The sequence below is a fragment of the Scyliorhinus canicula genome, chromosome 20 (genome assembly GCF_902713615.1).
Source record: "Scyliorhinus canicula chromosome 20, sScyCan1.1, whole genome shotgun sequence".
NCBI classification, from domain to species: Eukaryota; Metazoa; Chordata; class Chondrichthyes; order Carcharhiniformes; family Scyliorhinidae; genus Scyliorhinus; species Scyliorhinus canicula.
Window position 1 is genome coordinate 34,679,632 of NC_052165.1, and position 15,971 is coordinate 34,695,602.

General features: G+C 48.5%; 1 protein-coding gene across 2 annotated transcripts in view; it reads right to left on the minus strand.

Moving 5' to 3' along the window:
• Nucleotides 1–13,375: 13,375 nt before the first annotated feature.
• Nucleotides 13,376–15,971, minus strand: part of chst11 (carbohydrate (chondroitin 4) sulfotransferase 11) — a 243,637-nt gene continuing 241,041 nt past the window's right edge. For both annotated transcript variants that reach the window (XM_038780802.1, XM_038780801.1), the window contains exon 3: nt 13,376–14,985. In XM_038780802.1, coding sequence (XP_038636730.1) covers nt 14,131–14,985 — 855 coding nt within the window. In that variant the 3' untranslated portion in view covers nt 13,376–14,130. The remainder of the gene's footprint in view (nt 14,986–15,971) is intronic.

A 15,971-nucleotide genomic window follows, 5' to 3' on the forward strand; every position in this document is an offset into this window, starting at 1 on the left:
GTTGGGGCTGGACCACTGCTTTTTTTGAGATACATAAATAACTGGATAAGGAGCACAGAGCAAAGTTTCACAGTTTGCTGATTATACCAAACTCGGAGTAGCAAACAGCGAGGATGATGCCAATCGACTGCAAAAGGAAATAGGTGGACGACCAGAATGGACAGACAAGTGACAGATAGAACTTAACACAGAGAAGTGTCAGGTGATGCATTTGGGGCAGAAGGAATGGGGAGAGGCAACATAGGCTTAATGGCATTGTTCAAAAGAGGCTGCTAAAGAAACTGGGAGTTCAAATGCTCAGATATTTTAAGGTGGCCAGACACATTGACTGAGTAATTAGCAAAGAATCTGGTTTTCATGAATAGAGGGTCTGAGTTCTGGTCAAGCCACAGCTGTTTAATGCATCCAGTTCTGGCCACCACACTTTAGGAAGGACGGGAGGGCCCTTGAACTGATGCAGAGGGGACTTACCAGGATGGTTCAAGGAATTTGTTTTCCAATTAAGGGGCAATTTAGCGTGGCCAATCCACCTCCCCTGCGCATCCTTGGGTTGTGAGGGTGAGATGCACCCAGACACGGGGAAAATGTGGAAACTCCACACGGACAGTGACCTGGGGCTGGGATTGAACCCGGGTCCTCAACAATAAGACCATAAGATATAGGAGCAGAGTTAGACATTTTGGCCTGTCGAATCCTGATTATTTTTTATAAAGCCTTACTCTGCACTGATGCTAAACTGACCTGCCATCGTTACTAGGATTGACGTTACATCCTTTCTTGAATAAGGCTGTCATATTGGCCAATCTCCAATCCTGCAGCAGTCCCCCTGCCCTAGGGGATCCAGGGAAGTTTGGATGACAAGCTTGTCTGCTATCTCCTTTAGAAACATGGGATGCAAGGCATCTGAACCTGGTGACTCATCCGATATCAGCATAGCCAGCCTTTTCAGTACATTACGCTTCTGAATTTCCATTTCAGCCAATACCTTTACCATTTTACTGAGGGGCTGGTTTAGCTCACAAGGCTAAATCGCTGGCTTTTAAAGCAGACCAAGCAGGTCAGCAGCACGGTTCGATTCCCGTACCAGCCTCCCCGGACAGGCGCCGGAATGTGGCGACTAGGGGCTTTTCACAATAACTTCATTGAAGCCTACTCGTGACAATAAGCGATTTTCATTTCATTTCATTTTCATTTCTATTTCTGCTGATATTTTGTCAGCATCCTCTTCCTTTGTAAACACCAGTACAGTACAAAGTACTCATTAACTATTTTAGTCTTTTCCTGCACCTCCAACCATATATCACCCTCTTTGTCTCTACAGGTCCCATATCTAACTACACGCTTACTATTTCCATGCTGGTAGAAGATTTCTGGGTTCCCTTTTCTGTTGTTCTATTCTCATACTATTTTCTTCCCCTCACAAATTATTGTATTTGACCTGGTACTTTCTTGAAGAATTCACCGAAATGCATTATTTTTTTTTTGTCCCCCTTGACCCTGGCTTTGAGTCTCTTACCTGTCACCCTTGTTGGAATACCCCGAGACTGTAACTGAACATCTGCTCATATTGTTACAGTTTTTCTCGTCAGTCTCTGGTTCCATTTTATTCTGCCTGCATCCCCTCTCATCCCATTGACGTTTGCCCGCTTCCAGTTTAGAAGTTTGATTTTAGATTGTTCTTTGCTCTCCTCCATTATGATCTTTCTTACCTGAGTGCTCCCCCACAGACACTTGGTCCACCTCATTTCTCAATGCCAGAGCCAGCAATACCTCTTTCTGAGCTGGACTGAAAAAATACTGGTTAAGGAAGCTCTCCTGAACATATTTCAGAAATTCCTTCAGATTTTTTCCTTCTCCTCTAACATTAATCCAATATTTGCATATTTAAAATTCCCCAATATCACCAGTCTATAGTTCTTACACACCTCTGCTTCCTTCCTGCAGATTCGTTCCTCTATCTCTCTTTCCCTCACACACATGATTTGGAGAGATATAGAATTCCCCCAGCAGTGTGATCAGACGTTTTTTGCTTCTCAACCCTAACTAAATGAGGGTGGCACAGTGGTTAGCACTGCTGCCTCACAGCTCCGAGGACCCAGGTTCGATCCTGGTCCTGGGTTGTGTGGAGTTTGCACATTTCCCCGTGTCTGCGTGGGTGTTACGCCCCTCCACGACCCAAAGATGTGCAGGGTAGGTGGATTGGCCAAGCTAAATTGCCCCTTAATTGGGTACTCTAAATTTAGGGAAAAAAACCCTGAGCAAATGGACTCTGTCCTCACCCTGTCTTTCCAACATGTGTCTTTGCTTTGGAAATTCAATAGTTTCTCTCAATCAACATCACAAAAACAGATTATCTGATCATTGTTAAGTTGCTATTTGTGGGACCTCAGCTGTTTACAAACTGTCTGCCGTGTCTATAACATCACAACGACGGTTGAAACTCTGCATTGTCGTTGAGGCTGAATTCTACTGCTTGTAATCCTGACATGGGACTCAATTCTAGGTCAGGAATCCGAAAGTGGCTATGTGGGCACTCAAGGGTAATTAGGTATGGGCAATAAATGCTGGCCCAACCAGCAATGCTCACATGCCATGAATGATTTTTTTTATATTGGTGGAATATCAGTTAAATTCTTCCCAGAAACAGCCTATTAAGAAGCTGCTACCAGGAGTTTTTTCCAATTAAGATCAACAGATGGACCATGGAAGTAGGACCCCAATAGGGGAGGTATATAAGACTCCTGAGAAAGAAAATGGATTTCCAGGAACATGAACCTTAACCGGGACACTGAATCTGGATGATCTACAGATGTACCCCTGACCCACTACTCTGGTGTTCCAGGTTTTAGGGTCTCCAGCCCTGAAGGTATCCTGACATCTGTGTGTCACATTGCATGGGCGTGTTTCACATCGATGTGTGTTTTCCTGCCAGTATCGCGGTAATATGGCGTTGGGGGTCAGGCCTTCATCATCAACGGGATGCAAATGAGGTCCATGCCGTCCTCCGGTGGGTTTTCTTTTTTTTTAAATAATTTTTATTGAGAAATTTTGATTTTATACAACATTGACGCACCTTAGTAAAATACCGAAAATAACAATAATATTAACAATCATATACATTCGCCCCATCCCCATGAACAACCCAGCATTTTAACAACAACGCATATTAACACACTATAAAGTTACAGAATAAACACTACAATAATGCACCCCCCCCCCCCCGGTTGCTGCTGCTATTGACCCAGTTACCTATCTCTGAGCCAGGAAGTCCAAAAAAGGCTGCCATCGTTTATAGATAGAAGTCTTACAACACCAGGTTAAAGTCCAACAGGTTTGTTTCAAACACGAGCTTTCGGAGCACGGCTCCTTCTTCACCTGAAGAAGGAGCCGTGCTCCGAAAGCTCGTGTTTGAAACAAACCTGTTGGACTTTAACCTGGTGTTGTAAGACTTCTTACTGTGCTCACCCCAGTCCAACGCCGGCATCTCCACATCATCGTTTATAGAACCCTTGTATTGATCCTCTCAGGGCAAATTTGTCCTTTTCCAATTTTATAAATCCCGCCATGTCACTGATCCAGGTCTCCACACTTGGGGGCCTTGCATCCTTCCATTGTAACAGAATCCTTCGACGGGCTACTAGGGACGCAAAGGCCAGGACACCGGCCTCTTTTGCCTCCTGCACTCCTGGCTCTACCGCAACTCCAAAAATCGCGAGTCCCCACCCTGGTTTGACCCTGGATCCAACCACCCTCGACACCGTCCCCGCCACCCCCTTCCAGAATTCTTCCAGTGCTGGGCATGCCCAGAACATATGGGCGTGGTTCGCAGGACTCCCCGAACATCTGGTGCACCTGTCCTCACCCCCGAAGAACCTACTCATCCTAGTCCCGGACATGTGGGCCCGGTGCAGCACCTTAAATTGGATGAGACTAAGCCTCGCACATGAGGAGGAAGAGTTGACTCTCTCCAAGGCATCCGCCCAAGTCCCGTCCTCTATCTGCTCCCCGAGTTCCTCCTCCCATTTAGCCTTCAGCTCCTCCACTGACGACTCCTCCACCTCCTGCATTACATAGATAGATAGAACAGTACAGCACAGAACAGGCCCTTCGGCCCTCAATGTTGTGCCGAGCCATGATCACCCTACTCAAACCCACGTATCCACACTATACCCGTAACCCAACAACCCCCCCTTAACCTTACTTTTTATTAGGACACTACGGGCAATTTAGCATGGCCAATCCACCTAACCCGCACATCTTTGGACTGTGGGAGGAAACCGGAGCACCCGGAGGAAACCCACGCACACAGGGGGAGGACGTGCAGACTCCACACAGACAGTGACCCAGCCGGGAATCGAACCTGGGACCCTGGAGCTGTGAAGCATTTATGCTAACCACCATGCTACCCTGCTGCCCCATATAGATGTCATATACCTTCCCCTCTCCGACCCACACCCCTGAAAGCATTCTGTCCATCGCCCCCCTGCGAGGGCAGCAAAGGGAATCCCTCTACCTGTCGCCTAGCAAACGCCTTTACCTGCAGGTATCTGAACATGTTCCCCTGGGGAAGGCCAAATTTATCTTCCAGTTCCCCCAGGCCCGCAAACCTCCCGCCAATAAACAGGTCCCTCAATTTGCTGATGCCTGCCCTTTGCCACCCCCTGAATCCCCCATCCGTGTTCCCCGGGATGAACCGATGGTTGCCACCCAGTGGAGCCTCCATCGAGCCCCCTGTTTCCCCCCCCGATGCCGTCTCCATTGTTCCCAGATTCTTAGGGTCGCCGCCACCACCGGGCTCGTGGTAAACCTCTTAGGGGAGAGCGGCAACGGTGCCGTTACCATGGCACCCAGGCTCGTACCTCTACATGACGCCATCGCCATTCTTTTCCACGCCGCCCCTCCCCCCTCCATCACCCATTTACGCACCATTGACACATTGGCTGCCCAATAGTACCCCAGAAGGTTGGGCAGTGCCAGCCCACCTCCATCCCTTCCTCGCTCCAGGAACACCCTCCTCACTCTCGGAGTCCCATGTGCCCACACAAAACTCAGAATACTGCTAGTCACTCTCCTAAAGAAGGCCCTGGGGATAAATATGGGCAGGCACTGAAAAAGGAACAAGAACCTCGGAAGCACTGTCATTTTGACGGACTGCACCCTCCCCGCCAACGACAATGGCAGCATGTCCCACCTCCTGAACTCCTCCTCCATCTGATCTACCAGCCTGGTAAAGTTATGCTTGTGGAATGTCCCCCAGTCCCTGGCCACTTGCACCCCCAGGTACCTAAAGCTCTCCCCTGCCCGCCTAAGCGGGAGCCTACCAATTCCTTCCTCTTGGTCTCCAGGGTGCACCACAAACACCTCGCTCTTGCCTAAGTTTAATTTATAACCTGAGAAGGTCCCAAACTCGGCTAGTAACTCCATCACTCCCGGCATCCCTCCCACCGGGTCCGCCACATACAGTAACAGGTCGTCGGCATACAACGACACCCTATGTTCCTCTCCACCTCGCATCAAGCCTCTCCACCTCTCTGAATCTCTCAATGCCATCGCCAGCGGCTCGATTGCCAGTGCAAACAACAAGGGGGACAAGGGGCAACCCTGCCTGGTCCCTCGGTAAAGCCGGAAGTACTCCGACCTCCTCCTATTCGTAGCCACGCACGCCATCGGGGCCTCATATAACAGCCTTACCCATCTAATGAACCCTTCACCAAATCCAAACCTCCCCAACACCTCCCATAGGTACCCCCACTCCACTCTATCGAAGGCCTTCTCCGCATCCAGCGCCACCACTATCTCTGCCTCCCCCTCAATCACCGGCATCATAATGACATTCAGCAATCTCCGCACATTCGTGTTCAGCTGCCTTCCCTTCACAAAACCTGTCTGGTCCTCGTGCACAACCCCTGGCACACAGTCCTCTATCCTGGTGGCCAGGATTTTTGCCAGCACCTTAGCGTCCACGTTGAGGAGAGATATGGGCCTGTATGAACCACACTGCTGGGGGTCCTTGTCCTTCTTTAAAATTAACGAGATCAGCACCCGTGACATCGTCGGGGGCAAAGTCCCCCCCTCCCACGCTTTATTGAGTGTTCGCACCAGCAAGGGGCCCACTAGATCCACAAACTTTTTATAAAATTCAACCGGGAACCCATCCGGCCCCGGTGCCTTCCCTGACTGCATCTGCCCGATCCCCTCAACTAGCTCCTCCAGCTCAATCGGCGCACCCAACCCCTCCACCTTCTCCTCCTGCACCTTCGGGAAAGAAAGCCCGTCAAGGAACCTCTCCATTCCCCTCCTCTCCCCCGTTGGCTCCGACCGGTACAGTTCCCCGTAAAAATCCTTGAAGACCTCATTCACCTCTACCCCCTTCCGCACCACATTCCCACTCTTGTCTCTCACTCCAGCAATCTCCTTAGCCGCATCCCGCTTCCGCAGCTGATGAGCCAGCATCCTACTCGCCTTTTCACCATGTTCGTACACTGCCCCTTGTGCCTTCCTCCACTGTGCCTCCGCCTTTCTAGTGGTCAGCAAATCAAATTTAGCCTGCAGGCTGCGCCTCTCCCCCAACAGTCCCTCCTCTGGTGCCTCTGCATACCTCCTGTCCACCTCCAGCATCTTTCCCACCAGTCTATCCCTCTCACTCCTCTCGCTCCTCTCCCTGTGTGCCCGGATGGATATCAGCTCCCCACGAATTACTGCCTTCAGGGCTTCCCAGACCATCCCCACCTGAACCTCCCCCGTATCATTCACCTCAAGGTACCCCTCAATACTTGCCCGGACCCTCCTACACACCTCCTCCTCCGCCAACAACCCCACATCCAACCGCCACAACGGACGTTGGTCTCGCACCTCTCCCATCTCCAACTCTATCCAATGCGGAGCGTGGTCGGAGATTGCAATGGCCGAATACTCGGCCTCCTCCACTCTCGGAATCAGTCCCCTACTCACCACGAAGAAATCTATCCGAGAGTAGACCCTATGTCCGTGGGAGAAGAAAGAGTACTCGCGTGCCCTCGGCCTTACAAACCTCCATGGATCCACCCCACCCATCTGGTCCATAAACCCTCTCAGTACCTTGGCCGCCGCCGGCCTCCTACCCGTCCTAGAGCTGGACCGATCCAGTGAAGGATCCAACACCGTATTAAAGTCCCCCCCCTATGATCAGACCTCCCGCCTCCAGATCCGGGATCCGTCCCAACATACGCCTCATAAAGCCCGCATCGTCCCAATTTGGGGCATACACACTAGCCAGTACCACCTTCTCTCCTTGTAGCCTGCCCCTAACCATCACATACCTACCCCCCTTATCCGCCACCACCTCCGATGCCTCAAACAACACATTTTTCCCCACCAGAATCGCCACTCCCCGGTTCCTCACATCCAACCCCGAGTGGAAAACCTGCCCCACCCATCCCTTCCTCAGGCGGACCTGGTCCGCCACCCTCAGGTGGGTCTCCTGAAGCATTGCCACATCCGCCTTTAGCCCCTTCAGGTGAGCCAGTACCCTCGACCGCTTCACCGGCCCATTCAACCCTCTCACATTCCAGGTGACCAACCGGATCAGAGGGTGTCCCGCCCCTCTCCCCCGTCGGCTAGCCATAGCCCGTTGACTGCCCGCCCCAGGCCAGCACCCCCTGCTCGACCCCGTCCCCATAGCGACAACCCCTCACCTCTGTCCCCCCAGCCCCCACCAGCTCCTTCTTGACCCTACCAGCAGCAACCCGGTATTCCCCTTTCCCTCCCTCCCTTCCCCCCCAGGCTAGGAACCCTCCCAGCCGCGAACCGTCCTCCATTGTACTTCCGTGGGTCAGCTAACTTCTGCTGACCCCGGAAACTCCCGCCAATAGCCCGACCCCTCCCGAAGTGGGATCACCCCCCAATCTATCCCTCCTCCTGGCACCGCTCCAGCGCGGGGAAGAACCAGTTAAGGCCCCGCCTCCCCCTTCACCATCTCCACCCCCCAGCCCCGCAGCACGGGAAACCAGAGGAAAGCCCGCGCTTTTGCACTGCCCCACCACACCCTTCTGACGCAGCTCCCAAATATCAGCCCCACTCCATACCCGGCATAGAATACAACATACCCCCCCGACCCTCCCCTCAAGATACACAGCCCAAACAATGTCCCACAGCACAAAAACAAAAACATAGCAGAACAACCCCTCCGTAAATAACCATATCAAAATTGCAAAAGTACTAAAACAAGAAGAAAACAACAGAAGAAAAAGAGAACACAGCAACAGCAGAATCCAGCACTAATATCTTACAGCCGACCTCGCAACCCCCAACCCCTAGTTCAAGTCCAGTTTCTCCGTCTGCACGAAGGCCCACGCCTCCTCCGGGGAATCGAAATAATGGTGCCGGTCCAAATAAGTTACCCACAGGCGCGCGGGCGGCAACATTCCGAACTTTATCTTTTTTCTATAAAGCACCTCTTTCGTCCGATTAAATCCGGACCGCCGCTTAGCCACCTCCGCACTCCAGTCCTGGTAGATCCGCACTACCCCATTCTCCCAATTGCTGCTCTTCACCTTCTTGGCCCAGCGCAGCACGTACTCCCGATCACTGAACCGGTGGAACCTCACCAGCACCGCACGCGGGGGTTCATCTTCCTTGGGCCTCCTGGCCAGCACCCTGTGCGCTCCCTCCAGCTCCAAGGGCAAATGGAGAGATCCGGCCCCCACTAGCGAATTCAGCATTACAGCCACATAGGCTGTCAGGTCCGATCCCTCCAGCCCCTCTGCAAGGCCCAAGATCCGCAGGTTTTTCCGCCTCATGCGGTGATCCAGCTCCTCAAAGCGTTCCTGCCACTTCTTGTGGAGTGCTTCGTGCCCCTCCACCTTACTCACGAGGACCACGGCCTCCTCCTCTCGTTCAATGGCCTGCGTCTGCAACTTCTTGATGGCAGCACCCTGGGTGGACTGAATCTCTGACAGCCTTCTGTTCGTTTCCTGCAGAGAGCTCAGTACTTCATCCTTGAATTCTTTAAAGCAGCGCAGGAGATCAGTTTGTTGTTCCTGGGCCCAGAGTCTCCATTCCTCTGGAGCTCTGTCGGCGGCCATCTTGGATCCCTTCCCCCCTTTTTTCTGAGAAGCTGCTGCTGTTTTTTACCCCTTTCCACTCCGAGTTCGAGTCATGGACGGCAGGGAAAGTCGTTCAGCACACCTTCCCCCACTGGGAGACTTCGAAAAATTTCCGTTTTGGGCTCTCAAAAGAGCCGAAAAATCTCTTTAAAACGGGAGCTCCCAAATGTGTGGCTTACTGATCCATCACAGCCACCGGAAGTCCTCCGGTGGGTTTTCTGATCCGCCATGGCAGGCACCAGCAGACGATCACGCTGTAAATTCACGCTGGCTTGCAAATTATTTCTGATCCTCCTGCCATATTCTCCCACCATGCCCCCCCCCCTCCCTCCCCAACCATCCCCAACCCCATCAAACATGCTGGTGGGGGCCTGCTGTCTTTCACATGAGATATTAAGTTGTGGCCGTATCTGTTGATTAAGGTAGATGTTTGTATAGATTATCGGGGGTGGACAGGAATGTGGAGTTGAGATCATAATCTGGTCAGCTATGATCTTATTGAACGGTGGAGCAGGATTGAGGGGCTGAATGGCCCACTCCTGGTCCTAATTCATATGGTAATGAGTCCAATCAAAATTCAAATAAAAGCACAGAGATTGCATTGAGTCTTGGTCATTAATTCTTCCACCAACACCCCCAAGAACAGATGATTAATTTTTACTATTTTGATGGGGCCTTCCTGTGCACAAACTGGCTACTGCATGTCTCTAGAAAAGAACATTGACCACAGCCTCAATAAGAATTCTTTGACTGCAAGGTGCCTTGGAACAGCCAGTGGATTGGAAGGGATCTATACAAATCATAAAATAATAACAATCCGGAACAAGGCCATTTGGTCCTTTTGCCTGTGCTAGCTCTTTGAAAGAACTATCTATCCCCATGCAATATATATATTTTTTAAAGTATTTGTTACTGTAACAAACAGCAGTCATCATAAAAATGAATTGAGCCCATCTGGCCCGATTCAATACACTGTCTGATCATTACTGAAAATGAAGAGATGTTCCTGAAGATTTAAATCTTGCACTCATCAGGTCAAATGGAAGAATGCCAAATTTCCAACCATTGTTTGATGCACCCTTTTCTCCTGCAGTATAAATTGTTGCGATTGTTTGAAAGTCGGCATTATTGCCTTTGTCGAAGAGTGCAAGACAGAGGTTTTGGGCAACACGCCTCTCTTTTCAGCATTGTTCGGTTTTGCGTTACCGAGAAACTTAGCCTGTTTCTTTCTGATAATAAAAACATATTCTTATCTTCAACCCTCTTCAATCAAAAGCTAACACAGCCCTACGATTCTGAAAATGTTGTCCAACCATTCTGTGTCCTTTTGGTTCCAGGTTGAATTTCTATCTGCGGGCAAAGCTTTAACTTGCCTTCCCCAAGGAGCTACAAGGGCACAATTTAACTAAATGGGACAAAGTCCCACAGCGAGTGCGTTTAGTCACATGCTTCCCGGCACTCACAGCACCAAGAAACACAACACTATCAAATGGCATCCGGGTTATTAGGAAACCTCTGTGGGGAATGTGTGGCCGAGGTCACATGTAGCCCCATTTTGCACACTGAGGATCTCCGCTCAACTCCCAATGACCCCCAACTCCAGCCAAGCCCAATTCACTATGAGGGGGGTTCTCAGCCCCCCCCCCCCCCCTCTCCCCAACACCTGCGTAAGGCACCCCTGGCCTGAGATTGCATTGCCAGCTTGGCAGTGCCAACCTTATACTTTGGCAGTTCCAAACTGGCAGCCAGGTGGCACTGTCAGGGTGCCAGGCTGGCAGTACCAGGGTACTACATATTAAAGTGAGACAAACTGTTTCGCTCTAATGTGCAGATTTGACAAAAAAGTGATCCCAACCACAATGGGCGGGATTCAAATCACAACGTCTCGCGAGATCGCGTTAGATCAGTACAGCACTCCCTCAGTACTGCATTGTTGTGTCAGCCTAAGTGATGTGCTCAGGTCTTGGGAGTGGGTTTTGAATCCACAGCTATCTATGATACAGGTGAGAGTGTTAGCAACTGAACCACTGCTGACCCTTTTACTCACGAGCTATGAAATACTAATTTTCATAAGCAGCTCATACAATCTTCGGAATAAATACGCAAAGCAATTATTTTCTTCCTGCATTTTAATGGAAGTTATTTAGAAAAATAATTAATCATGCTTGAGTGTAACTCTCAAGATAGGTTGAAAGACTAAACCAACATATCACAACAATAATTATCACAAACTAACAGTATAGATTCCAGCAGACAAAATCTAGACAGAGATAGATAGGGGAGTAGAGAGAAAGAGAAAGAGAGATAGCAAGAGAGCGAGATAAGGAGATAGATAAATAGCGAGAGAGCGAGATAAAGAGGTAGAGCGAGAGTGAGAAAGGGTAGATAGATAGATGCTGTAGATTGAAAGATCAAATTGATGTCAAGCCATCTATTACATACAAAGAATTTTTTTAAAAACTGTTAAAGTTACTTGTCTACATCATGTTTTATGCATGCATGTAAGAAAATAACACTCTCTTCAACAAGAGTAGTATCACAAAAACTCGTTTGTTACCTAAAAACACTGAAGATTCTTAATTTGCAGGAATATCCAGCAATGGCTGTCCAAGTCCCCACTAACGTGCTTATATTATGTCAGCGTAAATTCAGTAGAAGTCCCAGTGTCTATACATCTAAGAGTACGTCTAGGAATATTGAATACTTGGCTATCAGGAAGACAAGATAGGAGAAGTGAAAAAGAGTGAAGGGAAGCGAGAGATATGCTAGCTAGCAATTCACCAGGGAAATGGCTCCTAACCCTTCATAACCAGAAATGTTCACTTCTGCATTCGAAGGATTTAACAGCACACCTGTCATTGAACAGACACCTCAAAATCTTATCATCACATAAATAACCTATCAGCTATTAGTGCCACTTTAAAGCAACTTAGCCTGTCGAAAAACTGTGCTAATTGAACAAATATTTAACCAAGCACTTAAATATGTTGGGAAGTTAATTAAAAATGGTGAGAGATGCTGGGCTGGAGAGTTTGGAAAGCTAATATGACAGAACTATAGACATTAAAAGTAAGTAAAGTAAATTAATTTTGTTTTCACTAGAGGTCCATTACTGTTAGTGTGTTGAATCAACCTTGACTTTTTTCTAGATTTCCAATCATAACCTAGGCAAATTGCTGCTGCCCAATTCTTTTATGGGTGTGGAGATAACTTCTAGAATGTCTGTGGCATTTCTCCTTCCAGTTGTAAATTCATCGGAAGATCGGCAGAAGAACTGAGGAGCAGCATAAAGATCCTTTTCTGCAAGGACTTCCCACTATAATCACAGTGGCTACTCAGTTGGAAGTCCCTAATTACTTATCCAATGTAGAGAAGCTACACCAGGGAGCAACTCATGCATCAGCGCTTGGAATGACCAATTCTCCCAATCTCCCTTCTAATGGAAAGGACAGAGATATGGCTGAGTTTCCGCTGGTGCAATAGAGGGAGATCTCCATAGAAACTCTATAGTTAGAATTTGAGTCCTTGTTTCTCTGTGCAGCTGACTGTATGGAACAGTTAGTGAGCTGTGGCAACTTCCCAATCCTGTCACCTTCACCATCCAGAAGGACGAGGACATCAGGTGCAAGCAAACACCACTGTCCCCAAGTCACATACCATCCCTATTGCACCCACAATAACCTTTACTGTTGAGGGTCAACATTTTGGAACTGCCTACCTAACAGCACTGTGCGAGCACCTTCACTGCGCCTCTATCTTCTCCAGGGGAAATTGGGTTGGCGAACAAACACTGGCCTTGCCATTGACGTCCATAAGCCCAAGAATAAAGAACACATCAGTACCATCATTAACATACGCATGTCTTCTTTTTTGAGCAGATCAAATGCCTCAGAATTTTCATCTGATTGTTTAAACCTATTCAAACATCATTTTCACAGTTCATTATGGCAGCAGTGCTGGGTTGCGGACTTTGGTGAAAGTTCAGGGATGAAGGCAGCGATGCATTTGAATATTTCACTTCTCCAGTATTCTATGTAATTTTGTAAAACGTGCTTCACAGTTTGAAAGAAAGGTCATTTTAATCTTAAAACAATTCTCCACTCTTGAATTCTCAACTAGCGGTTGAATTTAACGATGTACACACAATCGAGCACCAGCTTTACAGTTGCACAACACGACTCTCAGCTTTTTCGTTTCGGGGCTTTCCACAGAACCATGCGGGGGGGGGGGGGGGGGGGGGGGAAGAAAAAACAACACCCACTCTTTTTCTCTCCTCCTCCAAGGCAAAACTATCCAGCAGGGCTTTGGTGTCTAGTGGGAGGTGGGAGGGAAGCTTTTGGCTGCCTGCAGTCATATTGGAAAATCCCAGGCAAACCTGCCCAGTTTTCCGATAGCCGCTGAGGGCAGTAAATGCCGGCCCTGGGCAAGTTGGGGAACCCTCTTTGTGAAAGAGGTACACAAAAGTGACCCCACTGATGGTAGCGAAATTGTCAATCAACCTTGGTCTTGGCATCAGATGGCAGAAGTCTCGTGTTAGCTTTCTTGGAAGAAAGACAAACTGTAATCACTCTTTAAATCACTGGAATACTTGGAAACTAATTGATAAAATGCTGATTGTACAATAATATGGCAAGTGCCACACGAGACTCCTTTTTGACTCGCAGTCAATTTACAGTCAAATCAAGGGATACATGTGCTTTTTTTTTAAAAGGGTGAGATATTAACAGCGTTCCAAACTAAACCCTGGACACGAAGACTCCGATTTCAAGCCACCTCCCCGGCAGGTGATGCAAAATCTCTTACCTTACACAAAATGAACCACAGGCCTATTCATTATAGCAGAGTATGCTAGTAAAAGGAATCTTTCAAACAAGCCATGGTTCCCCAGCTCTGCTGAGAGAGCTGCTCTTCCATACAAAGTTAATTAAATAATTTCCAAATTTTGCTGCTCGCAGCATCGCTGAAAATCTTCATTACAATTACAAAACAAACAAAAGAAAATGCAATTATAACAAAAAAGGACTTAAATAAACCAAACAGGCCACCCTCATGCCAGCTTCAGGTAGCTTGGCATGGAATAGTTAAACATTACAAAATCTAATTTGTAGAGATTGAACAGTTTTGTCTGGAAGGCAGCGCTGATGTTTTGGAAAAACTGGGCTGTCATTTCATCTGTAGTTCTGGTGGATTTGGCATAGGTGGGGAATTTGATGTAGTCTCTCACTCCAGCCAGATGCAGAATATAGTTTGCATCCTCTTGTAGCGTTTCATACTTCCCAATAAGGTTGTAGTGGATGTGGCACGGATGGCACAGCGAAGACACCGTCTCCCAGTGCTCGTTGAAGGGTTCCTCTTTCTGCGTGTGGGGGTCGACGAGGTAGCCCACAAACTCCTTGAACTTTACATCGTCGCCGTTGAGCAAGGCGGCCTGCGTTGCGTTCTTCCGCTGCCGCCGGACGATCTTGGTCCCGTACCGCTTGTGAAAGGATGTGTTGTACCTCCTGGTGAACTTGTTTCTATACGCCGACACCAGCCTCTCAAAAGGCTCGCGTACAAACATGAACTTCAAGTAGTTTTTCAAGCGGTGGTTAATCTCTGGGATGCTGTACTGATTGAGTGTCTTGAGGTTTGACGACACATGGGCCTCATTTGCAGGGATTTCCATGGGGTCGGTGTACTTGCCTCTCCCTGTGAGAACCATCATGACCCTCTTCCAGTTTGTACAGGCCACTTTGGGCACATAGCAGTAGATCATCTCATGGTCTTCATCCACAACTAAATGTTTCAGGTCGTCTGAGGTCAAAACCCGCCTTTTACGACTTCTGGCGTTGTTGGCTTGACACGTCTGAGCGATTCGGTTTCGCCTTATCTGATGTGTGAGTTCGGTGCTTGAGAACTGATACTGAAATAAATCACATTAAAGAATTAAGAACAAGTATGTACACAGATGACACAAAATTATGAGGTAACTTTACTGCAACTTCTTTTGGAGATCTGCAGTGCATAAAAATACGAAATACAGGAAAATATCAGTTAAGTGAATGTGTAATGTAACAGTTTGCTCTTCTCCCATTTGTTTTAGTCAATCTTTGCTACCTCCTCCTTTTTTCAGCATTGAACAGCTGAAATGCAAGTCAGGTCTGGCAGCTCGTGCTCAGAATAGGGATCAGCTCATAGAAAACAGGGGCAGGAGGAGACCATTTGGCCCCTCGAGCCTACTTGACCATGGCTGAACTGGTATATAAACCCCACTCTCCTGCCGTATCCCCATAGCCTTTGCCTTTAAAGGTGAGTTGCTGTTTAGATTCTTGAATAGGGTGGATGTTCCTGACTTTGGAACCCTAAGATCCACGGTGCAGGAGGAAGTGGCTCAATGCCAACTTGCCAACTCTCTGCCCCTTTGTGCATGATTGTTGCCCTTTGGCGACCGAGCTTAACCTGTGCCAGTGGAGTCCAAGTTCCAAGTAGATGGCTGTAAAAGACGTGAGTGGGAGGAATTCTCATGACCCACTGCCTTATTTCCTGGTTCGCTCGACTGGTTAGGTTCCCCAATGCAGTTGTGCACTGAAGAGCATGGTGCTGTATTCCAGCCCTGGTTCTGGATATCTAAGGGGCAAAACTGAAGATGTACAGGAATGTTTCTCCTGTTTATAGAACACTCCAGAAGGTCTTGGCATCCAAATTTCCTGAAAGACCTGTGGCCTGTGGTTTGCTTTCATGCCACTTTCACTGGCACTAGGCTGTGCCATGATTGAACTGTCTCTCCCAAAATACGAGACGCACTGGGATATACCCTGAAACTTGCTCTGAACAGCAAGCACACAATGGCTGCCTCCATATTGAAATCCCCTGAGGAAATTGACTTCAGCTATTATTATTCAGAGAGAT